General features: G+C 43.4%; 2 protein-coding genes across 2 annotated transcripts; both read left to right on the plus strand.

The window, feature by feature from the left end:
* Positions 1 to 247: 247 nt before the first annotated feature.
* Positions 248 to 5,949, plus strand: ZNF367 (zinc finger protein 367). Its single transcript, XM_088531444.1, has 5 exons — positions 248 to 589; positions 1,556 to 1,706; positions 3,591 to 3,710; positions 4,090 to 4,228; positions 4,669 to 5,949. Exons 1-5 carry the CDS (start codon positions 248 to 250, stop codon positions 4,907 to 4,909), a joined length of 993 nt encoding a protein of 330 aa, XP_088387570.1. The 3' UTR covers positions 4,910 to 5,949.
* Positions 5,950 to 7,979: 2,030 nt separating this feature from the next.
* Positions 7,980 to 25,572, plus strand: SLC35D2 (solute carrier family 35 member D2). The gene is made up of 12 exons (XM_088531462.1): positions 7,980 to 8,116; positions 9,466 to 9,499; positions 11,088 to 11,174; positions 14,740 to 14,807; positions 16,145 to 16,216; positions 17,375 to 17,443; positions 18,440 to 18,542; positions 19,900 to 19,992; positions 21,796 to 21,863; positions 22,652 to 22,730; positions 24,564 to 24,646; positions 25,293 to 25,572. Exons 1-12 carry the CDS (start codon positions 7,980 to 7,982, stop codon positions 25,393 to 25,395), a joined length of 996 nt encoding a protein of 331 aa, XP_088387588.1. The 3' UTR covers positions 25,396 to 25,572.
* The last annotated feature ends 1,455 nt before the right edge of the window (positions 25,573 to 27,027 follow it).

Consider the following 27,027-nt stretch of genomic DNA (forward strand, 5'->3'; position numbering starts at 1 on the left):
CCGCCTCGGAGAGGTGCGGGGGAGTTGCGGCCGCGCCGGCACTGCCGCTGCTATGGCCGACGGCCGCCGCTGACTCTGCGCATCGGCTCGCGGCAGCGCGGAAGGCGCCGACCATGAGCGGCTGAAGCGACCCGGGGATCTCCTCGCCTGCCTGCCTTGCTGCCTCCCTGCCCGCCCGCCCGCCCGGGTGCCCGCCCGCGCCGAGCCGCAGCTCCGCACCCCCTTGTCCGCGCCGCTGCGCGGGGCGATGGCGACAGCAGACCGGCCCCCGCCGCCGGGCGCACGGCTCATCCTGTGCCAGGACTCGCCGAAGCGCGTCCTCGTCTCGGTCATCCGGACGACGCCGAGCAAGGCGCCGCGCGGCGAGGCGGCGCCCGCGCCGCCCATGCCCACAAGCCCCGGCTTCAGCGACTTCATGGTGTACCCGTGGCGCTGGGGCGAGAACGCGCACAACGTCACGCTGAGCCCCGGCGGCGCCGCCGTTGCCTCGCCCGCGCCGCCGCCGCGCCGCGCCGCCGCCGCCAGCGCCCACGCCGGCGAGGACGACGAGGCGGCCAGCCCGGACAGCAGCGGCGGCGGCCACATGAAGGTAAGCGCGGGATCGCGGGAGGGCGCGCGGGGCAGCGCGCGGTTAAAGGGGCCCCGCCGCGCGCGGGGCAGCGCGCGGTTAAAGGGGCCCCGCCGCGCGCGCGCGCGCGCGCCACCGCCCGCCCCTCCCCCGCTGCCGCGCGCGCCGCTCCCGGAGATTTAAAGTGAAGTCACTTCCGCGTGCGGCGCGCGCGCTCCGCAGCGTCACGCGGGGGGGGCGGGGCCCGTCGGGGGCGGGGCCGCGCGAGGGGCGGGGCGGTGTGTGTGAGCGGGGCGTGTTAACGGCTCCTAACGGTCCGCAGCGGCCGCGGGGCGGGTGGCGCCGCGCGGCTCTGCCCGCATCGCGCTGCTGCCCGGGCGCGCCTCGTCCCCCGCGCGGGCGGCGCTGCCGCCTCTAGACGCTGCCTCGGCGGCCCGGGAGCGCCGCCAGGCGGCCGCGCGAGGGGAGCGCGCGCGGCCGGGGGAGCCGGAGGGAAAGTAACGGTGCCCGCTGGTGACGCCTCGCGGGCGCGGGCCTCCCGCAGCGCGGGGCCGTCCCGCCCAGCGTCGGGCAAAGCCGCGATTCCGCCGGGCGAGGTGGCGGCGAAAGTGAGACACGTGCCCTCCTGTTCAGTGAAAAACAGCTCGTGGTTGTGACCCGTGCCACAGCTTGGCGTAACGCACGAGTGCATTACGCGTGGCCGCGTGTTTCCAAAAGCGGCATTTAAGTTGTGCCACTCTGTTTTTTTTTTTTTTTTTTCTTCTCCAGGCTGTAATATAAATGTGTAACTTTGGGGGCCCAGGGTCAACTTGGTTTTAAAAATAAACTGGGAAAATTATTACCTGTTCAAACAGAGAAATGATGTAACTTACTTGTAAGTCTTTTTGCAGGGAAAGATGTTGCTGCTTAAAGCTTCGTATGGCTTTTCCTTTGGCTGAGTTGTAGAGGGATGCACAGCACTTCATTTTCCTAATTATTTTGATGCAGGATGGGATAAGACGTGGCCGACCAAGAGCAGACACAGTTCGTGACCTAATAAATGAAGGAGAGCATTCATCTAGCAGAATACGTTGCAATATCTGCAACAGGGTGTTTCCGCGGGAGAAATCACTGCAGGCACACAAGCGAACCCATACTGGTAAGTGAGGAGGCCAGGAGGAAGATGCGGCATTTCCTCCCAGCTACGGGAGAAAAAACTAATATTTTAATGTAACTGTTGAATTAATTGTACTTTTATCCTGTGGTATACTAGTGCAAACAGGGAAAAATAGAAGTCTTTGTATAACCTTCTTTGTTGACTGAATAATTGTAGCAGCAGTTTGGGCTGAGGCAAATAATGTAAATATTTTTTCTGCTGTTGTCAGAGATTTACTTAGCAGGAGGAAATGTTTTTCTGAAGCTTGGTGTTCTGCACTTGACAATATTTTTCATTCTGACCTGTGAGCGGGAGATAAGTTTACTTCATGTTTGTGCAGTCACACACAGCAGTTGGAAAGTATCTGTTAGCAGAGAACAAATCTTCAAAAGAAAGTGACAACTGGACAATATAATATACCCTGTGAAGCTTAAATGTTAAAGTCTTTAAATGTGTAAAATTACTGTCCTGTCGTCTTCCCTAACCATCTTCTTATTTAGAATTTGTTTTCTGGTCTGAAGGTCGCCACTTAAAGGCAAGTCACAGTTCAGTTAAAATGCAATCCATTCAGTACCCTTTTTACGCTAAAAACCTTTACTTTTTTTCTTTTCATTCCAGCAAGACTCTATTTTTGCAATGAAATGTCATCTATTGTAGACATTTAAAAACACCAAAAAGCTCTTGGTTCTTAGGTATCTAAATAACACAAGATTGTGTATACTAATACTAAAGGCAAGTTTCTTTATGCTGTCTTACCAAAAATAAAACTTTATTTTACTTTTTCACATACTGGAATGATGCATTGAATTTGAGGGGGGTTATACACGTAATACTGAACTGAGGAGAATTCATGCTGGTGAGGCTGTGTTACCTTCTACCGGTCCTTCTTGAAAGACAGGGATTTTTGTTTTGCTTTGTTTTATTTTTGTCTTCCTCCCAATAATATTCTCTAAGATGATGCTTCTGTAATGTTCTACATCCCTTTATTACTGACCCCAGATATTGTCCTCGTTCCACTTCTACTGTTGATAAAAATGTGCTTGTTTGTAACTTGTAACTTAATACTTGTAACTTTTCCTATAACGTATGGTACTAGGATATGCTATGTATGCAATATACTGTGTATGTTTCTGTAGCAAACTGTATATGTAGGTATCCCAATCCTTTATGAAATAGTTATGTCAAAATTCTATCACAGTAAGACTGAGGGCCTAGACTGTTTGAAGGGCAGTGTGTGATGGTTGAAGTGAAAAGCATTACACGATTCTCCCCTCCTCTCAAACTGCCCCTTCCTTACCAGTGGTGCTGAGCTGCTGCCGTGGCTCTGCAGCCCTGCAGGAATAACATTTTCTTTCTTACAAGTTTGTAAAAGAAGAGAAAGCACCATCACTTGGCACTGCATCACCTACTCATGTTGAATAGATACAAGGATGGTTTCTGGATGGAGCACTACACTAACTGCAGATAAGACTTGTCAGGCCCTTTTCCTGTTTCACCCAAGTTTCTATTGCAGTCTAAAATAGAAAAAAAAAAAGATAGGAAAAAATCATTTCATTTAATGGTAGGAGAGGGAGTGAAGGCCTACCATTTTCTGCATTGCCCTTAGCCTGTGCTTTATATGCCTTTTAGGGTTATTTTCTATTTCAACCCAGTGTGCCTGAGAGAAGCCAGTAACATTTGCGCTTTGACGTAAGTGTCTGTTTGGGATAAAAGTAAGTCTCTGGTGCCAGGTGTGCTAAGGCTTTTTGAGCAGATGCTAGTGCCTCCTGAGGGAGTGGATGGGAAGCTTGGTTGTGCGAATCTCAGGCGAAGGACTAGGGAGGGATGCTGTGATGACTCTTCTTTTGTACTCAGCTGTCACAAATCTGCTCTGTCATTGTTTTTAAGGTGAAAGGCCTTATTTGTGTGACTACCCAGACTGCGGGAAAGCCTTTGTTCAGAGTGGGCAGCTCAAAACTCACCAGCGCCTTCACACCGGGGAAAAGCCGTTTGTCTGCTCGGAGAATGGTAAGAGCCCAGGGAGCAGCTTGCACATTTGGGGCTAGGGCAGCCTAGCACTGGGAATGCTGTGTGCCAGTCCTCTGCAGAGGATCTTAGCTGCAGAGGAGCATCTGTGCAAGGGAGGCACCACATGAAACCCATGCGTGGCCGGGCTGACCTACATGCAATTCTTGTGTGTAGGCATGTTGGCAGTAAATGCCTCAGTTGATACTGAGATGAAAAATGATTGGGTGTGCAGCAGGCACAGAGCTTGAGTGTGTTCTCACTGAATCCAGGCTTTTGTGGAGGCACAGCGTTCAATTTAGCAGCATCTTCATCTCGCAGGTTTTAGGCTCTCCTGATGTTTGGCTGCTTTCCTTAAATTTGGTATTTTCTGTTCTCCAAGGTTGTTTGAGCAGATTCACGCACGCAAACCGTCACTGCCCCAAGCATCCTTATGCCCGTCTGAAGAGGGAAGAGCTCACAGACATACTCAGTAAAAAACAGACGGCTGATAACAAAGCTGTGGCTGAGTGGCTAGCAAAGTAAGTTCCTCTTATGATGTGATCTCTCTCTAAAGTCCAAACAGAGCAGCCTGAGGAAGTCTCTCGCTTGTCTTAGGAGCAAAAGCCCTTAAGAACCCCAAACTGGCTATTTCTTAGCATGATTTAGTCCAGTCTTGCCTTTTCTTTGGGAAGTGTTGACTGCTGGTTGAGAGGAAGCTCCTCGTGGGGCCTTTTCTCATCAGTTTTCCTTCTTTGAAAAGAACCTGCTACAAATGCTGAGTGAAGGAGGCCTCTGACCGCTTAAATGCCAGCATGCAAAGGTGGACAGAGAAAACCAAATGAATTGATTAGTCTCAGTACTGGTAAAGTTTTCACCAACTTTGAATGGTAGTTTGTGCGCAATAATAATTTATACTTGTACAAATTTCTATAATAAATGTGTCACATAGCTTAAAAATGTTTTCCACCTTTGATTCTAGATACTGGGAGACCAGAGAACAGCGGGCCCCTGCTTTGAAAAGTAAAGCAATCCAGAAAACGGACCAGGAGCAGCAGGACCCAATGGAGTATCTGCAGTCCGACGAGGAGGATGACGAGGACAAGAACAGCGCTCTGTCGGCCGCGCAGCGCCGCCGCCTCCAGGAGCAGCGCGAGCGCATGCACGGCGCCCTGGCCCTCATCGAGCTCGCAAACCTGGCCGTGGCACCGCTGCGGCAGTAGTGTGGGAGCAGAGTCTGCCTATACCGCGTCCTTCCCAGTGGTACTTAACCAGTACCAGTGGGCATAAGCTAAGCACCTTATTTGCTTATCATAGGCTGCTATTCTGTAGAATTCATGAAGAATGTTGTTGCCCCATAATGTGGGGTGAGAGAATTGCACTTTTTGTAAGGTAAAAGACGGATGTAAAGTTTTTAAGTATTTTGTAAATATGAGACTGCATAATGCAGGGTGGAGATATTACGTGTTGTGGGGATCTAGATTTTGCAAGGTTAACTCATTTATTTGAAGCAGTTTTCACAGGAAGCACTTTCTGAACAAGGTGTTTGTGGTTGGCAGAATGGTACATGTGGCCAAAGGCTGACGGGAGGAGAAGTATTTATCTGACTATTTAAGCAAAGCTAAATTAAGTGGCAGGTCTGAAAATACTGTAAGCAGCAATAGAACCATGTTTTCTGATGTCAGGATGCTTTTATCCAGTATCACTGAGGCAGAAGGCACAGCTTAGATAACTCATAGAGGAGAAGAAACTGCTTCATGCAGGGAACTGTAAGAAGATAGTTCAGGATCTTTGCTGTGACTGCTCTAGGTATAAGACTTGACTTTGCTGTTTTATGCTTTTTGATTTGATCACAGCAGAATCTCTTGGTTTGAATAGCACTTGTTATTCCTGACATATGATGTTAGGAATGTTTGCACATTGTTGGGTTTATCTAAAAATGATTAGTCTTGCAAAGTCTAGACAGAGTTAAAAAATTGGTAGTACTTTTTCAGATCTTTCTGGACCCTGTAATGATTTGGCACTTGTTTTGTTAATAAAGGGGGTATTTACAGGGTGGTATTGGTTTGTAGTTAACTATTTTAGATCTCTTATTAGCAAACACTAAGTTTAAAGTACTGCTTTTATATGATTATTAGCAAATAGAAGCCTCCATACTTCCTGTGCATAAAGCCACCTTATTGCTTACTTCAAGATAACATGCCAATTTTGTGTTCACTAACTGTAGCACAGCTATCAATTAAACACTGCAGAAAAGTATTCATTATACAACTAGAAAATAGGCTTTCAAAGGTAGTTGCGGGTGTGCTATGTGATTTCATGTATCTCCCAAATAAATGAAGATGCAGAACACTGCCTAGTACTCTCATATGCAGAAAGAAAACGTTTAGCAGGATATCTTGTCACCTCATGCGTATTACTTACTTTCAAATACCATTGTCTCACATGATTTTTTTTTCTCTCTATTTTGCATGGAAGGCAACCAGCTATTCCTAATATGTTTAAAAAAAAAAAAAAAAGGTTTTCAAATGGGACACAGACACACCACACTTTTTTTTTTTTCAGTTGAGCTACTGCGTTAGGGTTGTTAACAATTCGTATTTACTGACCTGCTTTCTCTTAATTCCTCCATCCATGGCAGGTCAGGAAGTTCAGATGAGAAGTGAAGCCACTTCCCCTCTTGCTTAATCAAGGGGAAAAAAATGTTTGAGTACTTGATATTATCTGACCAGATGCATACAGTTGTTTAAGAAATAGGCTGATATTTTACAGCAGAAACTGCAACTGTTGAATTATGTTCTCTGATAATTGATATCTGCTATGGTAGAAATGGTATTAACCTCATTTGTTTAAAATCATGTATTGATGCAGTGGAGAATAATCTGATTTAAAAAGAAAAAAATCAGTGTCATTCAATATAATTAGTTTTTGCATGAATTATATGGTTTAATTTCTGCTTTCAGTTCCTAAACTTAATTGGCCTCAAATTTATTTGTTTCCCTTACAAGACTTTTGGGCTTAAGGAAACAAAACACTCCGTATCCATTTGGGCTGCTTAGCCTACATAAAACTGCCTGGCAGTTGAACAGCCAGTTCAGAGCTCCTAAAGCAGATGAGGTCCTTGTGACTGTTCATGGGGCTGCAAACAAATAGCCTGATCCTAAAACCAGGCCTAAGCGTTAATCTTTTGTACCTGTGTATCTTGAGAATTGCTTTCAAACACAGTATCACAGGGTAGGAGATTATGTGGTCACCTACAGGCTGCAGGTTGAAGCTGTAATTTATTTCGATAAACCAAGCTTCCTAATCAGCTGTATTGCTTTGGGCTACTTGCAGAGTGTTGGTCTGTCCGACAAGTATGCTGAATGCTACCTATAGACAAAACTCAGACAGCTGGAGTAATTTTGTCTACGTGACACACAAGGTGTAAAATACCAAGAAAAAATACTGAGGTGTGGAAGACTGCTTTTGTTCTATTAAAGAGTGATGACCTACAAGATGCCTTGAAGTGTTCTCTGCTTAAGATTAAGTTGTAGTGTGGTGTGACTTAACAACAGAAGAGTAAATATGCTGTCATTTTAATGGACGCTTTGAATAAAAGGTTGGTTTAACTTCAAAGTTTAACATATACGTGTGGTATTTGGTAATTCCTAGTGCTTCTTCTATTCCTTATTCATTTTTTCCGTATTCATTTTTTTTCCCATTTGCTGAAATTTCATACATTTAAAAGTTACATTTTTGAAGCATGTTTGGAGCCCAATTCTTTCAGACTTTTTGGCAAATTTTGCAAATTCATTTGAAACCAAAAAAGACCCGATGTGTCGCACAGCCTGAGGCCAGTCAACGGGCAGAGCTTCCTCCCAGAGGTGGGTAGCACTACCTCACACTCACCTTTTCCTACCCTATGGTTTCGAGAGCACAGTTGTGGGAGAGACGTGCAAATTCCCATGCATAGAGCACATATTCCCCTGCAGAACTGCAGCATTACAGCAGCGTTTGGGGAGCTCCCCAGCGGAGGCTGGCTGTCTTTGCCCCCGCTGCATCCTGCCTTCCGCGAGGGCAAGAGGCCCCTTCGGGAGAACCCGACCGCTGCCCCTGGGACCTGTGTTCCTCGGAACGGCCCCACGCGGGAACGGGGAGGGTCTGCGGGAGCGCCAGCCCCGCGCAGCGCCGCCAGGGGGCGCCCCGCCGCGGGGCCGGCGCCTTCCTGCCGCCCGGGCCGTGTCGGGCCGGGCCGTGTCGGGCCAGGCCGGGCCGGGCCGCGGGACGCTGCTTGTGCGGTCGCCCGCGGCCATGAGCAGCGGGTCGGCCGCGGAGGAGCCGTCGGCCGCGGCGACGCCGACGCTGCCCAAGGTGCTCTCGGCGCTTTTCTACGGGAGCTGCTCCTTCCTCATCGTGCTCGTCAACAAGGCGCTGCTGAGCGCCTACAGGTGAGCGCCGGGCCCCGCGCGGAGCGGCCGCCCCGTGCCGCCCGCAGCTGCCCCCGGGCCCCCCATACTTCGGCAAGTTTTCGTCTCGTTTCGCTTTGGTTCTCGCTGCCTGGTCTGCTGCGAGCCGCCGGCAGCCCCCGCCGTGTCCTTGAGGGGCGGGCAGGGAGGCAAGACCTTCCGTAGGGCTGAGCGCTGCGTGCGCACCCGCAGTGCTGCCGGGGCTGCTAGGGATCCGCGGGTGGGAAAAAGTGCGGACACGGCTGCCTAGTGCGGGGGAAAAAGCCTCGATACTTATCTTGTGTAGGTATAAGCACAAGCTAAAGTGCAGGTCGGGCAAAACTTAGCTATAACCAGAAGCTTCGTTTTTCTGCTCCCATTTTTCCTAGTACCTCTGTTTCCTGGAGGTATTTTCGCCACTGGCCTCTCCTAACCCTTCATCAAGTGTTAGGGCTCCAGTGCTCTTGTGTCCTTCCAGCTGCGGACTGGAGCGTTTCTTGCCTGTGCTAGAGCTGTGCCCCCTGTTGTTATCTGTTTTACTTCGGATTCCCAGCGTGTAAGTTCATGTGTGACCACCCAAGAGGACGTGGTTCAGCAGGATGCGCCCTGGTTCCTGGAAGGCAACAGCAGTTCTCTTTAGGGAGCTTCTTGGTGCCTAAAGCTTTTGGTCGGAGATGCTCTGAACTCTGCTGGTTATCCATACTGAATAATCTCCCTACGTACGAAGAGAATCAGCACTTACTGCCACAGCTTTATTCTTGTTTTAACTGGAGCGGGGCTTGGGGGAGAGATAAGGCATCCTGGAGGCACTCGCTGTGTCCTGCTTAATCTTCTGCTTTCTTAACATTGAAGCATCCTGCTCACAGCAGAAGCTCACTGGAACGGTGAGCAGGTGTTTAGCCTTTCTAGGAGGCAGTAAGTGTTTCTACAGCATTTACACGGGCACTCTTCCTCTGTGGAAACATGCTGCTAAGCTTGCTCGGCCGGGAAGATAAGCTTCCAAGTGAAGACAAGTGCAAGAGATTTAATCGACTGCACAGTTTTAGGGTATTTTGTGTATGTGAGGCCTCTCAAAAAAAATACACTTTCTGACAGTTCTCTAAGTATGAAACCTTTACTTATAAATATATGAAAAGCAACTGACTCTCTAAACTTGGTGAACAGTGTGTGTGCTGTATTATTTAGATGTGGCTTGCATCTTGCTGCAGCTAGGACTCCAAGAAGTGCTGCAGTTTCTCAGCTTTTTTGAAATTCTAGCCAGTCATCCACATGTCCAGCTGGGCATGTTGGTGCTAATTTTGAACTTTTTGTTTTGTTTAACTCTGATTTAAGTGTGCATTTATGTTTTTCAGCTTTCCATCACCAATATTTCTTGGAATTGGACAGGTACGTTGCCAAAGAATGCATGCTAAGCTTATTGATCATGTTGCAAATTATCATTTAGCACAAAGATATATTTTAGAAGGATAAATCCCTGTATATATTCCACTGCTGCTCTTACGAATTAATCACACTGTAAGGAAGAGTGATTTGTTTTGGGGAGATGGAGGAAACTTAAAGTCAAAACTGTTGCCTAGGAAAAACCGTGTAAAGGACTGGAAACGCTACTAGTCTTTGCAGAATTCAGTACTTGAGAAGGTGATCCTTCAACTGGACCTGTGCCTGGGAGTGCGCAGGTCCTGGGAGAGGCCTTGAGCATATATGAAATGTACGAAGAGACAGTGCGTCTGCATGTAGGAAACCTGCCTACGTAGTTCCACCTTTCTCCATGCCTCTGCATTTTCCCGTTACGACTGCTGTGCGGTTTTGGTTCTTTCTTGCCTGTTTGTAAGCAATTTACAGTGCTGCAACAGGAGCAGGACCTTTGTTGGTGGGCATCACTGTAAAACAAAGGTGTAAACATTTGTGTTAAACATTTATGATGAACATTGTGCATGGTCCATTAAGGAAAAAGAACGTATGACTAGGAAAGCTCCAGCCTCAAACAAAGTGTTTAGACAACCACATGTAAAAGAAAAGACTTGTTTTCTACCAAGGTGATGAGGTAATAAGCAGGGAGAAGGAGAAGGAGAAAAGTGGCTACTGCAGTTCTGATAATTCTGTTATGTGGTGTTGAAGGGAATAAAGTGTCCTGTCCTTGCTGTGAGAAGAGGAGAGAAAGTGGGTTTGGTATGTCTGGGTGTACTTAGGATGATTCAGGGAACCACACATCCTTTGGGGAAGGCAGGGTGGAAAATACGGTAATACTTCATACTGAGAGTGGTGATACCTCCTTTGTTTCTTTGTGGAGCCTAAGGCTCCACGACACTTCCGTGCTTTTTCACCGACCCATCCCAGATTTCCTTAAACAAGCATGTGAGATGATTTAATCACTACATATAGTCTCTAGAGCACTGTTTTACCTCCTCTCTGCAGATTTACGATTACTGTCTTTTTATACAAGGAAAATGTAACTTTTTTTTTCCTCCTCATGGCCAACATTAAATTCTGGTGGCATGTATTTGCTCAGGTGCTCTCTTTCATTGTGATTTAATTTTTATTTTTACTTTTTTTTTTCCCCACTTACCAACATGCAGATGCATGCCTGATCCCTTCTCACGTTACCAGAAAAGTCAGGAGAGTCTTTCAACAGCCCTGACATAGCACTCTGCATGAAAATAGCGAGATTATTATGGGGTTGGTTCCTGCTTCCTTTTCTCAGCTGCTTAGTGTGTTGTTTCACAAAGTCCCACATATTTTCTGAAGCTGGTCTAACATGTCATACTTATATAACACTTTCAAATAACAGTCAAAATTAGTAAGATGAAGAGATTATCCATGTTTATTTGTTGCATGCTGTGTCATTCTTTGGAATGTGTGATGTCTAGTGTTTGTCAGACGTATATAATGGTTTTGTCTTTGAAGCAATTCTCTCACATATCATGTATATATTAGGAATTTGCTCTTACTTTTTGTTGTTGTTGTTTTGTTTTAGATGGCAGCCACCATACTTATCTTGTATGTGTCAAAATTAAACAAGATTATTCATTTCCCTGATTTTGACAAAAGTATACCTGTGAAGGTAAGGGTTACATAGGTCTTCTTGTTAATAAGAAAATGTTAACTCTTCTGACAATGTTCTTTCTGCAGGCCTTTAACTTTGTTTTTCTGATGGTAGCAGGATATAAAAGAAAAACTACATATTTTTGAGCTTCTTTATCGAATATGATTGTCTGTATCTTTGTTTTATTTCCCTACTGGACTGAAGCATTCTCATCTCACTGTGATATTCTTGCTCTCTGTCTGTAGAGAATTCTAGACTACTTAGTTTTGTAGTGCATTGAAAAAGATGCCTTAGAGACTGTATCTTCACACAGCAGGATGAATCTTTTTAGATAGGTGCAGTGTTTTTCAGCATTTGTACAGCTTTCTGTGGGGCTGATGAGAGATCTGTGTTTAAGAGAGAATTTTGATCACATTTGCAGGATGAAAAGTGGTGCTGCTCGGAAATGTGAATAGCGTTGGTGGAAAGAAAACAATAGAAAAATAATAAATCACTGACTAAAGTCCCAAGCAGCGCTTGACTCAAAGGTACTATTTCAGCTCCATAGAATGGTCTAAAATAATGCCTACTGCAAACACCATAGGTAGGGGCTACCTGTATTTTATAGAGGGAAACATGTATATTGTGTGGACATGACTACATGCAAGGACACCCAAGCCAAAGTCGGCATTTTAGTATATTAGATGTTTTATGATGCATGCAGGAAGAAACAGCCCTTGCTGCTAAGCACGTATGGTCTAACTGGTCAGGACTGAAAGTGCAGGGGAGAATCTTTCAATATCTCAGACTGGGGATGGGTCTGAACAGACCACAGCCCTGACCCTGTCCGTAATGGGGTTTGCATCCCTGTGCCTTGTTGCTGAAGGTTTGCTCTGGGGCATATGCTGCTGCAGGGTGCTGGCCAGTGCTTCCCTCCAGGGTATCAGGGAGTTAGTTTCCAGCTCTGCTGCAGAGCTCAGGTCTCTCAGCATTGCAGGCCACAGCCTTCACTGCACAGTTAATTTTTTTTGCTCTTGGCGTGAGTCCTACTGTGAGAAAGTCACAACATAGGTGCCTGATTTGATAATGCTCTATGTTTCCATAGCATGCTGAAATTCCTGGACTGTCTGCTTTTACTAATCTTACAGGAATACCTAGTTATCAAATATAAACATGGAGAATTCTGATTTTTTTTTTCCTTAGTATGAATGAGAAAGTTGTCCCAGCTGGTAGTTTTGAATTCCGTATAAAATTTAGCCTAAGCTCACACATCCTCCCTCATCCTGTTACACTTCCTACTGGAGTCTTCACCCTAACTGGAATACAAAGGCATTACAAAATGTGACTCTTGGTTTCTTCTTTTTTTCTTTTTTTTTAATCTATCCTTTGGAAGACTTTGCGGGTTATGCTGGGAGCAGTCAGCACTGCAGTGTTCAGCAGTTGCATATGCAGCTAGTCACAGTGAGTCAGCTGTGCCGATCTTTGATTTCTTCACTCTGTAAAGCAAAACACGCCTTCGCTGTAATGAGTAACTCCAGTGCCCTGCCCTCACTGGGGTTAAGGTTATCCCTTTTGACTCTCAGGTTGATCTATGGCCTCAGTGATTTCAGGTGGAGTTTTGAAATGCCAAAGTGCTTGTTTTAGTGAGAAAGCTTTGGAGTTGTTCACTCTTTTTACATAGATGTTTCACTGATCTCTGAGGTTTTGCTAGAGGAAGGAATTGTAACTTTGCTTTTATAACAGACAATATTTAGTGGGAAGAGAATGTAGTATCAGTTCTGTTTTCATCCTATACATGAATACTGTTTTAGTCTGCAGAAGAGGTAGCATGTTACTATGTCATGGTAATCCCGTGTTTTCAGGCTGCGTATTTGTCACTGTTCCTTCACCGTCTCGTGGCTGTGAGGGAAGGCACAGGTTCCTCGGGAAGGCAGAACGCTCCCCGCTCCTCGCGGCGCCTCGTGGCTGTGAGGGAAGGCACATGTTCCTCGGGAAGGCAGAACGCTCCCCGCTCCTCGTGGCGCGGAGCCTCGTGGCTGTGAGGGAAGGCACAGGTTCCTCGGGAAGGCAGAACGCTCCCCGCTCCTCGTGGCGCGGAGCCTCGTGGCTGTGAGGGAAGGCACAGGTTCCTCGGGAAGGCAGAACGCTCCCCGCTCCTCGTGGCGCGGAGCCTCGTGGCTGTGAGGGAAGGCACAGGTTCCTCGGGAAGGCAGAACGCTCCCTGCTCCTCGCGTCGCCTCGTGGCTGTGAGGGAAGGCACAGGTTCCTCGGGAAGGCAGAACGCTCCCCGCTCCTCGCGGCGCGGAGCCTCGTGGCTGTGAGGGAAGGCACAGGTTCCTCGGGAAGGCAGAACACTCCCTGCTCCTCGCGGTGTGTGGCCTCATGGCTGTGAGGGAAGGCACAGGTTCCTCAGGAAGGCAGAACGCTCCCTGCTCCTTGCAGCGCGTCGCCTCGTGGCTGGGAGGGAAGGCGCGGATTCCTCGGGAAGGCAGAACGCTCCCCGCTCCTCGCGGTGTGTGGCCTCGTGGCTGTGAGGGAAGGCACAGGTTCCTTGGGAAGGCAGAACGCTCCCCGCTCCTCGCGGCGCCTCGTGGCTGTGAGGGAAGGCACAGGTTCCTCGGGAAGGCAGAACGCTCCCCGCTCCTCGCGGTGCGTGGCCTCGTGGCTGTGAGGGAAGGCACAGGTTCCTCGGGAAGGCAGAACGCTCCCTGCTCCTCGCGGCGCGTGGCCTCGTGGCTGGGAGGGAAGGCACAGGTTCCTCGGGAAGGCAGAACGCTCCCTGCTCCTCGCAGCGCGTCGGCCGCGCGCGCCCTCTGCCCACGTGTGGCAGTTGAGCGCCGCCGGCTCGGGCGGGAGCGTTTGCGCGCGCCGCCTTTGCCCTGCGCTTGCTGGGGCTGCTTTTAACCTCCCGCGGCTTCCCTGTGGTGGATGTTGGGTACGGATGCGGGACTGTCACTGACTGCTGCCACAGATCCTCGTTCTCGTAGGCATTTCCTTAAGGCTGTGAAATTCTGTTACTACTTAGTGTAGGAGCTAATATACTCCAGTGAAAATGCCATTATGCTGGGAGCTGGGAATGCTAAGATTTTATCTAGTCCTAAATGCTTACCTATCCTGCTAGCTATTTCGGGTAGCCTAATTCATTAGGTAAGCTTAAGGTGATGTGGAGTAGCCAGGGAAGCGTAGCATGCTTTTGAAGCTTATTCATTCTTTTTTCTTACTGTTCTCTTGCTTGTTTTATCACTGTTATTAATACTTCTCTTAATTGTAAATGCAAACATTAGAAAGGTTATTAATTTGAGAGTTACATTAATTAAAATAAAGTGTATATAATCTAAATAGACTCTAAGCCTCATTAGAGGTAAATCACTGTTGTTTCACTGAAATTAATAGTGGTAGGGTCATAAATGGCTGAACAACAAGGACAGAAGCTCATTTTGCACCATACTTGCTTTTTTTGTTGTTGTTTGTTTTTTCTTTTTCTTTTAAGACCTCCCCCTCTTCTTGTTGCTAAAAGTATATCAGATATTACAGGTATCAATTTTTTTCAGAAGTGCCTCAAAACATAGATCTAATTTAGGATGTCCTTTTAATTTTACTACAGTTGTTTCCTCTGCCTCTGATTTATGTTGCGAACCACATAAGTGGATTATCAAGTACCGGCAGACTCAGGTACAGTAAATAGAAGTTATAAGTAGAGTCTCTGGCTTTTACCCTTTTTATTATGGGAGGGAGAATACAAAATAAACACTAAAAAGAAGCATTGCATAACAACTTAAATACATTCATTTCAATGGATGATGTTTGCCGAAACCCCTGACACGGCTGTGAAACTCTTACCTAGACATTTGATCTGTTTACAAGTTGCATGCCTCTCTTGAGGAGGCTGAGCATGGCCTGTACCAGGAGAAAATCAAAGCTTTGCCATCATCTTTTCAAACATCTTCGCTTATCTGAGTCCCCAGCTTTTTGTGGATGATCTAGCCAGAGGGATAAAAACTGTGAGAAAGACTACTTTTTTTTTTTTTTTAAGGAAAAAGAACATGTTAAAGGTTAATGCTGTGATATTGGCACAAGATATTAGGGCCAGTCTGAGCAATGTGATGAGAGGGTAGCAGCACTACCAGGGCAAAGAAACTGCTGATGGGCAGGTGGATAGAGGACCCACCTGTTTGATCAGCTGACCAAATTTTCCTAGGAAGAGGAATGCAGAAGCGTGAGGGTCAAAGTTCAAAGTGTTAGTTTGTTGCACTTTAATTAAACTCTTGTCATAATTTGTGTCATATATTAATGCAATTGCCAATAGTTATCTTATTACAGAAGATTATTTTTTTTCTGGCTGGCCATGCTGTCTAATTTCCAGAGTATCAAATGCAAGCTCAAATTGAGCGTTTTCTCAAATTGATCTGGAAGGTTTTCAACTGCATCGTTTTGAGCAGACCCACAATATGTTGCTCAAATCTAGCTGTTTGTTTGATAGTTGCAGGTGGTCCAACCTTTCATATTCTTTACTTTCTTCTTGTGGATTTATTTTACATTTTCTCAAGTTGAACTTGTTTGCTTTCTATCTAATTTCTAGCATATGTTTACAGAGACAGGTTTATTGCTTGTCCTTTGGCTTTACAACCTTCGTTACTTTGCCCAGGATTTCTGCAGAAAGAGTTGTTTCACTGGGGCAGAAAATACGCTTGTTCCCCCTTTCTGATATAAAGGGACTTCTAAGGTGATAGCCAGTTGTGGTTGCTTTAAAAACTGGGAAATGTCATTCTTTTCAATGATTTGGTTATCTAATCTACCCCTAGTGTCAGATTGACATTTTTATGTATGGTGAGAAGCCGGGAATTTGTTTTGTTTGCTTATTGCTAGAGTAATCTCTTCATCCTGTGCTTAGTTAAATTACATAAGAATTAGAACACATGAATGCCATTAATCTGACCCTATGCTCATTAATCTGACCCTATGCTTGGTGTCTTTTTTTTTTTTTTTTTTCTTTTTCCTTTTTTTAACAGTTTGCCGATGTTTACAGTGCTCAGGAAGTTTACCATTCCACTTACATTACTGCTGGAAATCATCATACTTGGGTGACCTTTTTTTTTATTGTTTTTTCTTTCTATTAGTTACTTTTATTTTAGGTCATATCAAGTTTCATACTTAGTCATCTGATAACCTGATGAGATGTCACAACTTCTACTGTCAGTTAGAGGGGAGCAAAGAAAGTGGCTTTATATTTTGTATAGCTTTTTCTTTGAAGGCACAGATGCATGTGCTTTAGTGAATATGGGAAAAAAATCTGCTTGCTCTCATTTTTGCAAATCAGTCTCTTGACTGCTGCACAGGAGTAAGGTAAGCAGAGCGTGACTCAGGCAGATGGTCTTCTTTTGGGGGTTGTCGTTTGCTGTTTTAAATCTTGGAGTGTGCTGCAAACTCCTTCAAGCAGACAGATCCTTATGTCTCAAGGCAATGATGGTAGCATGGCGGCCTGCTTTTACAGAGCAGCTTTCTGGGTCAAGGTCTTAACACAGGCCAGTTTAATGAAGCAGAATGATATCTGACAGTGTGCTTAGAAAAAAATCTTTAATTATAAATACATCGATTTTTATCTTTTATGAGAAATTAGAATTTTAAAAATATTGCATCTGGATTCATTAGTTTCAGTTGTAATATGGCTTACAAGAACAGCCGTATGAATATGTGATACTTTATGTTACCAGCCTGGTTCTATCCAGATGGCTTGTGCTTGGCTAAAATTAGGTCACAAGGGGAAAAAGAGCTTGCTGAAGCTGAACACAAGCAAGATGAGAGCAACAGTCAGAGAAGAAGCTTTCTGAAAAGCCCCTGTTAGGTTGCCACCCGCTTTTCAAATTGGGGTGTTTGGAAATGCTCCAGGAGCTGTGCTGTATAACATCTTCCCCGGGAACGGACGAGGTAGTAAACCACCCAGAGAAGGGTAGTGGTTTTCCTGTATTTCGGGGTCAGCCATTAATTTAATGTCTGATATGGGTACTAATATAAGGTAGATGGCAATGTATGGGGCTTTATCAGCCCCTCTTCTCAGGGCCAAAGTCTGACTGAGAGAAGGAGACAGAGCTTCTCTTGGCCAGTAACGTCACCTCTGTAGGGCTGTCAAGGCTGGGTCCTTCCACTGAGCACCCTTGATGACCGACTGCACTGAAACTTTTATAAAGCACACTGCCATTTAATCTCCTAATAACAGAAATGTGAACAATTTTCATCTACAGGAAACGATATCCGCCAAGTATTATAGTCAGCGTATTTGCTATCATTCTTGGGGCCTTCATAGCAGCTGGGTAAGGCTTTCATTTGTTTATACTAAGTGTGATGGCAGGAGGGTTTTGGTCTTTGTTAAGGCCCAGGGGGCCCTAAATTGAGTTCGGTTAGCGTGGGTGAAGTTCATTTGGAAAAATCTCTCTACTAGCATCACTAGGTGATACAGGTACACAAAAGGAAAAATCAAATTCCAACTGGAAGCATTGGGGGGCGCATTTTTTTTTCTCCCTAATATTCCATGTTTGCAGAGATAAATGAAGCAAGATAAAACTGTGTGAGAAGTACTGCTTTCCATTCATAATGTCAGTATATTTTAATAATCTTAAAATAAATCCTTTTTCTGGTAAAAAGGGCCATCTTTTAGATTTTAGGTACTGTTTTGAGTTAGACAATGTCTTCTGAAATTTTATCATTTTGAAAAGTTCAAATATGAGATAAGTTCACAGAATACTGATCTGTTAGTCTCTTATGTGTGTGGGCTTTTTAAATCTATTTGAGAATTCCTTAAATGGAAAGATAATTTTATTTTTATATATTTGGCTATGATGTATACTAAGGTAAATAACTCTATCCATTTCATATGATTTGGACAGAGCTCCTTCCTATTAAATAAATCATTCTGTGTCCCTGAGGTAGCTAGTCAAAACAGAAAAGATGACAGCATGTCTGGTCTGACTATGAAAAACAAGTAGTCAGATTTTTATTTCCTACTTTTTTTTGTTAAAAGAAATAGATAAATATATTCAGCAGTAATTGGACGGGTTGTCAGGATTGAAATGTATGAAAATTTTCCTCACCCTATGAGAATTAAACATCTCGTCACTATGCTGAGTTCTGAGAGCTCTCTGACTTTATTTTTTTTGTGTGAGTGGAGAAATGTGAAATACCTTGATATATAAAGGACTGAAGTTCTTGGCATTTGTTTGTCATTTTCTATGATACTGCTGTAGGTAAACAAGGTAGTGCAATGTACTGTCTACTGCTTGCTTATTTACAGTATATTATTTATTTTCAAGGTCTGATCTGTCTTTTAATCTGAAAGGCTACATCTTTGTATTGCTAAATTATATCTTCACAGCAGCAAATGGAGTTTACACAAAGCAGAAAATTGATCCAAAGGTAATTGTGTGTGAAATCAGCATTATGAAAATGTGGTGACAGTGGTTACCTGTTTTATGAATGTACTGCTATAACCTAACAAGTAGGTTTAACTTGCTTTCAGATTTCACTTGATATATGCATCATTAACTTGGGATAGTGAGGGGAGAACTTCTTATGAATGTCTCAGGCTAGCTAATAATGCATTTTTTTTCCTGAATCTTTAGGCAGAGATTATATTGGCTTTAAATTGTTGCTTCTGTTAAAAATATGGATTTATATATCCTCAAAAGAAAAGCAAATTCTGTACCTCTAAGCATGATATATGCTTGAGAAATGCAACTTTTTGACCAGCAATATGCTTTGAGTGAGTTTTATGTAAAAAAAAAGAAATCAACTCTAGGCGAGGAATCGTGACCCCACATGCTGACTCAAGTTTGAGTCAGCAAATGTTAATACCAATGTAACCACAAGATGCCTTTGGATATCTAAAAGCAAATCTACACCATACACTGATATGCCAAAGAGGCAGATACCTTGACCCGTTACAATTTAAATAGATGTTCAACAGGCTGCTTTTCAAATACAATGCCAAAAGAGCAGAGCAAGCTGTTGCAAAGAGCAGTGTTGGACTGAGGTTTTGCCAGTGACCTTTATAGGGTCAGTCTTACAGTGAAATATATATCTTGTAATATGCTCAGAATCACACTGAATCCAGGCTCTGCATTTTGCTTTATGCGCGATGCTGAATGGCCCCATAGCTTTCTGTAAAATGTAGGCTTTCATTGTAAAGGATAAGCTAAGCTCCAGGGATCAGTAAAAGAGCATGGCTGAATCTGGAGGAAGGAGAAGCCTGCTGTTGTATCCCCCTCATCCTCTTCTGCCTTCGAGCCAGTTAACCAGCAGAGTGTAAAGAGTCCTTTGAGCTGCTTAAAGTGTCATCAGGTACTGGTGGCTCCGGGTGCTCTGGGAAGCAGGCTTGGTTCCTCTTCCTGCTGCATGGTCTCGGGGAGTGCCCCTTCTACTCTGCTGGATGTGAGGAATTGGGACCAGGGAACCTCTTGGCTCTGCTGCGCTTTAGCATGGATTAGGTCCGCACTGGTGCCTGGGAAGGTTTCTGACCAGATGCTGCTGTTGAGGAGCTATTGAAAACAGCAGAGCAGTAGTAACTGGCCGAGCAAGCAGGCAAAGTGACTGGGAAGGAAGCTCGGCTGGGTGCCGAGCGCTGAACACTGTTGTTGCGCGCTCGTCCTGCAGGTCGTAGCTGTGCGTTGTGTTTTGCCTGCTGGCTGGCAAAAATGCCAGGACTGCCAGAGCAGCGCTTAGTCTGTTGCACTCAGAAGGCTCGTATTTCCAAACACTCTTTCCTTTTTTACAGGAGTTGGGAAAATACGGCGTCCTTTTCTATAATGCTTGTTTTATGGTGGTTCCAACATTTATCATTAGTTTTTCTACTGGAGACTTTCAACAGGTAAGGAGCAATATGCAGTATCTCAGGTTGACGCTGCTGTTTTCTTGACTTTGTTGGTTTCTGTTTAAGAGGTGTCCCTTCAGAGAAAAAAAACCTTTAATTATTCTCTATAAAGAGAAGCTGAGGCTGTGCCATGAGATTTGCCACACGCTCCAAAAGGCGGCTGCAGAAAACAGGCAGATGCAGTCCTTGCTTGTTCTGATAGACAAAAGAGGTTTCAGCTTAGTCTGGTCTAGGCTGGAACCTCCGTTTCATGTCCTAAAGAACTACCACGTGACCCTCCATAGGTAATCATAATACAGTGCATATGCTACTGCTAGTAGCAAGTTCTGTCAGATAAAGTACCAGACAAGGAGATCCGTGTTATTTTGCTGGCCCTTCACAGCCTTACTGGTTTACCTTTTGCTTATAATCTGAAGTGATGTTAATGATTTTTGTTATTCCTTTGAAGTACTTTATATTTGATGGTGACAATCACTGCAGAACTTGTAGGTCTAATAAATCATTCCACTGCCCTTTGCTGTGTGGTGTTGTGCCCTTAATTCACATGGTGCTTTGTTGTTTTGTTCTTAAAAGACTATTTTACCTGGAAAAAAAGTCAGTCCCTGAAAAAAAATGTGTTTTTTATTTGTGGGAAATGGCTTTCTTTGACATCAGTCCAATGTGTGCTTGTGCCAGCTTAGGACAATGCAGCTGGTGCCCTGTTAGGACTCAGTGTAGGCCAATTTTACATGGTTGTAAGATTTCAACTGCTTTCCCATCAAACAGGTTTTTTTCTCATTTTGGGAACTCTGGACAAGGAAGTTTACTTTGTTGCCAGGTGGGGAAAAAAATAAAGATTGCTTTCTGCCCACTCATTGATTTGACATGAACAATTTAATGCTCAATTACTTGAAAGAACAAACAAATATCAAAGAAATGCATGATGCCTGTTGTGTACATGTATTGGCTGGTAAAAAAGGAAAGAATAGAAAAATGCTGATAAATAGTAAACAAATAGTTTTAGATAACGTCTGCAGTTAGCAGATTTTCAGGCCATAGGCACTGGCATGCTTCCAGCCTAGGAGAGCTTTGCATTAAATCCGTCTGAGACAATGCGCAGCATATCCCAGCCAAAAATACTGGTCTCCTGCGTGTGGCAGGCAGATTGTGTCTGCTCCTTCAGCTGGCTGGGGAGCAGCAGGTACCACCAGCTGGCTGGTGGCAAGGGCAGGGAACCTGGGGTCATGGAAGAGAAACGAAGCCCCACAGTATCTGTCTGTCTCTGTCTAACACTCGGCAGTTTGTCAGTGCACTTCCAGCAACGTGAGCAGGTCAGGGCTGCCCAGAGTAGCTCAGATCTCATAGCTCAGGTGCTACACATGGACCAACAGCCTTAACACTAATCTGATTCTCAGGTAATTTTTTAGCCTCCTCTGAGCTTCGTATTCATACAGGTGACCTAAACTAAGCAGGTTAATATCAAATATATTTTTATTTGCTTTTTCGTTCTTTTCAAATCCTGTTTGTAGTATATTATTAATTACAGCATTAATTATATCTCCATCAATAAATTAAAAACCCAGATCCTGTAAAAAAAAAAAAAACATACTTTTATTCATTGCTTGTAGTGATTATGCCTAAGAATTTAAATATGTGTCTGGGTATCATGGGTGCTGTTATCCGGTTGTTCATAAAGTTAGATGCATCAAACTGCTTTTAGGAGTAATATTGGGCTCTAGCCTCTTTTGTAATTTTGCACACTTTGGCTTTAACTATATGTTTTTTGTGTAGTGTATAATCCTTTCTATCGCTTTTTAACAGGCAACAGATTTCCAACACTGGACAAATTTTTTGTTCGTCTTTCAATTTCTTCTTTCCTGTTTTTTGGGGTAAGACATGAAATAATCAAGTAAGAAGTTTTAATGAATGTATTTCAAATCTCAATTGTAAGACATATCAAGAAGCTCTGTGGGAATTCAAAGGAGATATATTTCTCTGCCATGCTACTGCCTTGTCTTTTAATCATTTCTAGTAATGTAAGTAACTAACTATACAGTTCCCATACATTTCCAATCTGTGTGGTCATCACAACTACAGTAGTCAGCAACATGATATTTAGCGACTTCTGTGCTGAATATGCCTGTCTTTGCTCTGCCTGTTCCTTTGCAATTCAAAGAGTGTAAGTCTGTTATGTTAGTGTGGGAGCTGTTTCAATGTATTTGGTATTTAAAGTACCTGGAAAAGTATGAGGAACATAAGTGATGAGAAAGAAAAAAAAAAAAAAAACTTTATTACTGTTGGCACTACAGTACCAAAAGAAAAATAGAATAGTGAATTGGTTCTTATTCTATTCTCTTTCACACATCATCAACCAAGACTTCAAGTACGAATATTTCTATTGCTGGTAGTGATTAAAGATGGGCAGAGAATACTGATAACTCTCTGCTAGAGCTCCAGCGATATATAGAAAGACTTCTATTTTATGCTGTATTTTGAATAGCCTGTATATGCGTACCATTGCCTTGAAATACAGGTCCACAATATCTTTTTTAGGGTTTGGAACAGGTAGGGTGGAACTAGTAAAACAGTGATCCTGAAAGAATGTTAATTTCAGAGTTCAGCAAAACTTGTTAGTTGCTATGGGAGAAACATGGAAAAATTTGTTGCTTTACTTTAGGTTTCTCCTGATGTATTCTACTGTCCTATGCAGCCATTACAATTCTGCACTTACAACAACAGTGGTTGGTGCCATCAAGGTAAGTTCAGTGCTCCCTTCTCCTTTTTCTGCTCTGTAAATTGGCAAGAAAAAGCATTGCCTCGGCAAGCAGCCTGATTATATTTTGAGCCTCGTTTTTGTAAACTCAAAAATGGGGCTAATCCCATGACACTGCTCCTGATATAGCTTCATTTTGCATTATGGAGATCTACACTACGAAAGGATCTTCTCACTGAAACCCAGGTGTACTCTAGAAAGAAATGTGATTGCTTGTTTGTTTGTTTATTTGTGTTTTCCCTTTCCATACAGGAAACACTTGAGCAAGTTTAGTTAAGACTTATACCTTAAATCACATTTGTCTTTAATATGACCTGTTACTGTTCTTTAACAAGTTACTGTCAGTTGAGTTAACCTAAGCAATCTGCACGTCGATGCAGATTAACTGTCTTTCACTAGGGTTGGAACTTATTTTAATTGCTGCTGATCAGGAGGGCATTAATCGATTACAAAATAATGGCTAACCTGTAGCAGGTAACTGGTAACTTGCTTCTTGCTCTGTGTGGGAACTGGCATACTAGCCTAATGGACTATTTTACTTTATATGAATTCTGGTAAACTTGATTTCTGTTCAAAACAAGCTTCTATTCAAAATTGAAGCTGTTGCCTTCATAGTCTGTTTTCTGTAACCCAGTGTAAAATTAAAGCAGTGTATCTTAACTTTTCATTGAGGAGACCAGCGCTTCCAAGCTAGGAGAATCACTGACTGCACAAGCACATTTTGGTAGGCCAGTGTGGGGAGAAGCACAGAGTTGTAAGCTAGAGGGATTTTACTAAAACATCTATCTTTTGTTGCTGTGAATGCAGACAGTTGTGTCACCGAACTAGATCAAACGTAGGCTTAAGAATCCTCAGGGTGCTCACTTGCAGAGATGACAAAAAAACATGGCAAAACCTGCAAAAGTAACATGTCATTTTTTTTTTCACCTTTAGCAGGCTAGTAAAACTGATTTAGTAGCCTTTCTTCTGTAACCCTAAAGGTGTTGTTCTTTTAGATTTTGGTTATCTGCATTGAACCATTAAAAGAGAGCAATGCTGTTACTACTTTTTCTCAACAATAATTACTTTTTGAGAAGTTCTGGATTTCTTTGAAGTTGAGAAGCACTTCATGACTCACTAGTCCCCAAAGAAATTATGTCATTGGCTGTACTAGCTGCTAAAACATATGAAGTCAACAAAGTGTTGGTAAAATGAGCATGCAGTTCCATAGCTTTCAGTCTGTCTATAGGGGGCATTTTTCATTTTTTGAAACTTGATGGCAGAGAGGTGTTTTTTTTTTCCTTTTTTTTTTTTTTTTAAAAAAAAGGACTTTGACTCAAAATTGCCAGCAGTGAAGTTGAGCCAAGTGCTTTCACTGCACTTTTAGGCAGAAAAACAAGGATGTAACCCTTTTAAAGAAGTAATAAAGAGCTTTTGTTGCAACTTTACAACACAACCTTTTATGCCTGGAGAAACCAAAGCTTGCTCTTAGGAAATGGGATTTGAAATGAGTTTTCCAAAATCTTGAAAAGAAATGCATTTTCAGAAGGTGGCCTTAATTCCATTTTTGCTGAATGCCAAATAGTTAATTTTCTTCTTTGTTTCTTCCAAAGTAATTCTCAGTTTATTGCTCATGTTTAGAAAACATGCTGATTTTATCTTGCTGTTGTGTTACCCATAAAGTTGAAGTGCCATGAAACTGATTCAAACACTTAACTCTAGAGAGGCCAGCAAATGAGTATAGCTATTTGCTTAGAAAAGTGAATTAATTAGTATCATTTATATTCTTGGAGGAGAAAACTGACTTTAACCTCCTGATTTTTTGCTATCTTTGCAGAATATATCCGTTGCTTACATTGGAATGTTGGTTGGTGGAGATTACATATTCTCCGTGTTGAACTTTATAGGGCTTAATATTTGGTGAGTGGAACTTGAACTTGGTCTTTATTTGTTAAAGTTGGAGATTTCTGTTATCTGTTGTTTAATTTTGCCCATTTGGCTGTTGCAGTTTTGAAACTCTTGGCCTGAGGAAGCGCTTTTTACTGCCTCAGGATGTAAAATTCAGTACGATTAGTTACGCTTTTCTTGTCTCTTTACATGTATTGAGTGTTATCATGGTTAGAATCTTAACTGTGAAATTATGCCTGTGGATTTAGTACTGGGGGTTGTGAGTTCATCCTTTTCTTTTCCCTCTCTTTCCCCCCCCACCCCCCCCTTTTTTTTTTCTCCTATTGGTGGTGTATCTGTTTAGCTTTGAACCCAGTGGCTTCCAAGGAAAAGCCAAATTGTGTAGAAAGTGATTCAATGAATTATGCTCTACCATACAAGCTATTATTTCTGAACTGTTATTATTTAGTGTTTGGATGAACTATTGAATCTGCTCGTATGAATCCATTGGAGCAACTGATTGTTGATTGCTGTGTACTCAGGGCTACCTTCTCAGATTGCTGACAGCTACACAGCTCTAAGATGCTCTAGTTTAATCTGGCTGGCATTCTTTGATCCCTTGGAAGGAAAGTTAAGTACTCATAAAATCTGACATCTGTGTTAATTCTCTTTTCTCTAGTATGGCAGGAGGACTGAGATACTCGTTTTTAACATTAAGAGGAAACAGCAAGCCTAAGCAACCTGGAGATGAAGAGAGTGCACATCTTGGGTCAAAGAGTTAGCAAAAATTCCTGCCTTGAGAAAGATTGAAGATACAAGTTTATTTAGTGCTGCTGAGAACTTAAACAAGGGTATGCTGGAACGTATTTGAAGCAAGAAAAAAAGAAAGTCTACCTCATTTACCATAGATCTGAACACATTTCATCAGTTCAGAAATATTCTTGCACACTGTGGTGTTTTGCTTTGTTTTATTTTTAACATACAGAGAAGTTTATTTTTAGTTATTTTGACACCACAAACTAATTTACAGGGAGGAATCCCATGAGCAATTCTCAGTTGTGAATTTCTTTATTCATCTAGACTTTGGAGCTATTTATACTGAACAAAATAGTCCTTTTTCAGTTCCCATCAGTACCCTCTGAGGCAGAACTCTGTGAAGATCATGAGGCTTGGTTTGTCACTGCCTTATATCGTATGTGGTCTTTTTGGTCAGTGAAGAAATGAAAGTCACTGGTGATCAGAATGATTTCACATAGACATTTGCCCATGTGTGAGTGACAGGGGAATGCATATATCCAAGAGGAACTGTACCGGAGATTGTTCCTGGTGTATGTTTTGATAATCTGAGGGTAAAACTACCCTGATCTTCTGCTGCAGTTGTCACTTTCTTACAAGTGGCTCCTTATAATTTTGTTGTGGAACAAAAGGAAGAAAGAGACTGAAAAGGGCTTTTTTTTTTTTCTGGTCTGAGCCATATGGGTAGTTTGGAGAGGCAACAAAGGTAAATTTATTTCTGGTCAGGTACACTCACCTTTTGATATCAGTCCCTTCCTCTTACCTTTTTTATAATTAGTTTTTTAACACTGCACAGAAGTGATAACACAATGTGCAGATTGAGAGAGGGGAAGTGACTGATGTGTGGAGGACTGACTGAGTGTTGTGTTTAGCTGTGAGGAAAAAGGGCCAATGTCCTGTTGTGCCTTATTTGTGCGGTGAAAGCCGTTCTGGCACGTTTTTTATGAGCTAAATTCAGAACAGGGAGTCATTACAAGACCAGTGGGTTGCTGCAATGGGCAAGGCTAATCTCATGGTTATTTAAAAAAAAAAAATCTCATGGGCCAAATTATTTTGGGAGACAATAGTGGCGCTGCACTTTATTTTTTTCGCTGCAAATACAGCTGACTGATACATACCTGCATCACTGAGGATAAAGCATTGATCTTTGAAAGCACCTTATAAACACTGCATTGCTGGAGGAGTAACTGATCTTGATGAAGCTTTTTATTCCAGGCAGATATGAGCCAAGATTTTTTTAATAAGAAATGAAAAGAAGAAAGATTTTGAACGACTTTGACATGGAACTGGATGTGTGTCATGACTTTTTCTGTCTGAGTAGGGTTAAAGCACAGCAAAACCTAAAAAGTGTTTTTCAGTGTGTAATGTGTGAATGGCCAGACTGGATTAACCAACAAACAAGTGTGAGTGAATAAATCATACCAGAGGCTTTGGTGGAATAACCAGTTTTCAGCAGTTTTAAGTTCTTTAGTTTCTTGGCATCTTGTGGCAATGATTTCACAGTACAATCAGGTATGCAAAAAATATCTCGTATAGTAATGCTGCATTTCCTTCTCTTATTTAGCACTCTTAAAAGCATTGCTTTCTTTATTTGATACTAAGAAAGGACAGAAGTTCCT

Source organism: Tinamus guttatus, unplaced genomic scaffold, assembly GCF_059628265.1.
Source record: "Tinamus guttatus ecotype Peru unplaced genomic scaffold, ASM5962826v1 Tinamus_guttatus_pri_ptg000419l, whole genome shotgun sequence".
NCBI classification, from domain to species: Eukaryota; Metazoa; Chordata; class Aves; order Tinamiformes; family Tinamidae; genus Tinamus; species Tinamus guttatus.

What these genes read in the sequence shown, in the direction of transcription:
- ZNF367 (XM_088531444.1), top strand. Translation starts at nt 248, where the DNA reads ATGGCGACAGCAGACCGGCCCCCGCCGCCGGGCGCACGGCTCATCCTG. An exon ending in GCGGCGGCGGCCACATGAAG is followed by an intron (nt 590 to 1,555) that starts GTAAGCGCGGGA and finishes ATTTTGATGCAG; the next exon opens with GATGGGATAAGACGTGGCCG. An exon ending in GTGGCTGAGTGGCTAGCAAA is followed by an intron (nt 4,229 to 4,668) that starts GTAAGTTCCTCT and finishes CTTTGATTCTAG; the next exon opens with ATACTGGGAGACCAGAGAAC.
- SLC35D2 (XM_088531462.1), top strand. Translation starts at nt 7,980, where the DNA reads ATGAGCAGCGGGTCGGCCGCGGAGGAGCCGTCGGCCGCGGCGACGCCG. An exon ending in GCGCTGCTGAGCGCCTACAG is followed by an intron (nt 8,117 to 9,465) that starts GTGAGCGCCGGG and finishes TATGTTTTTCAG; the next exon opens with CTTTCCATCACCAATATTTC. An exon ending in GGGGCCTTCATAGCAGCTGG is followed by an intron (nt 17,444 to 18,439) that starts GTAAGGCTTTCA and finishes TTTATTTTCAAG; the next exon opens with GTCTGATCTGTCTTTTAATC.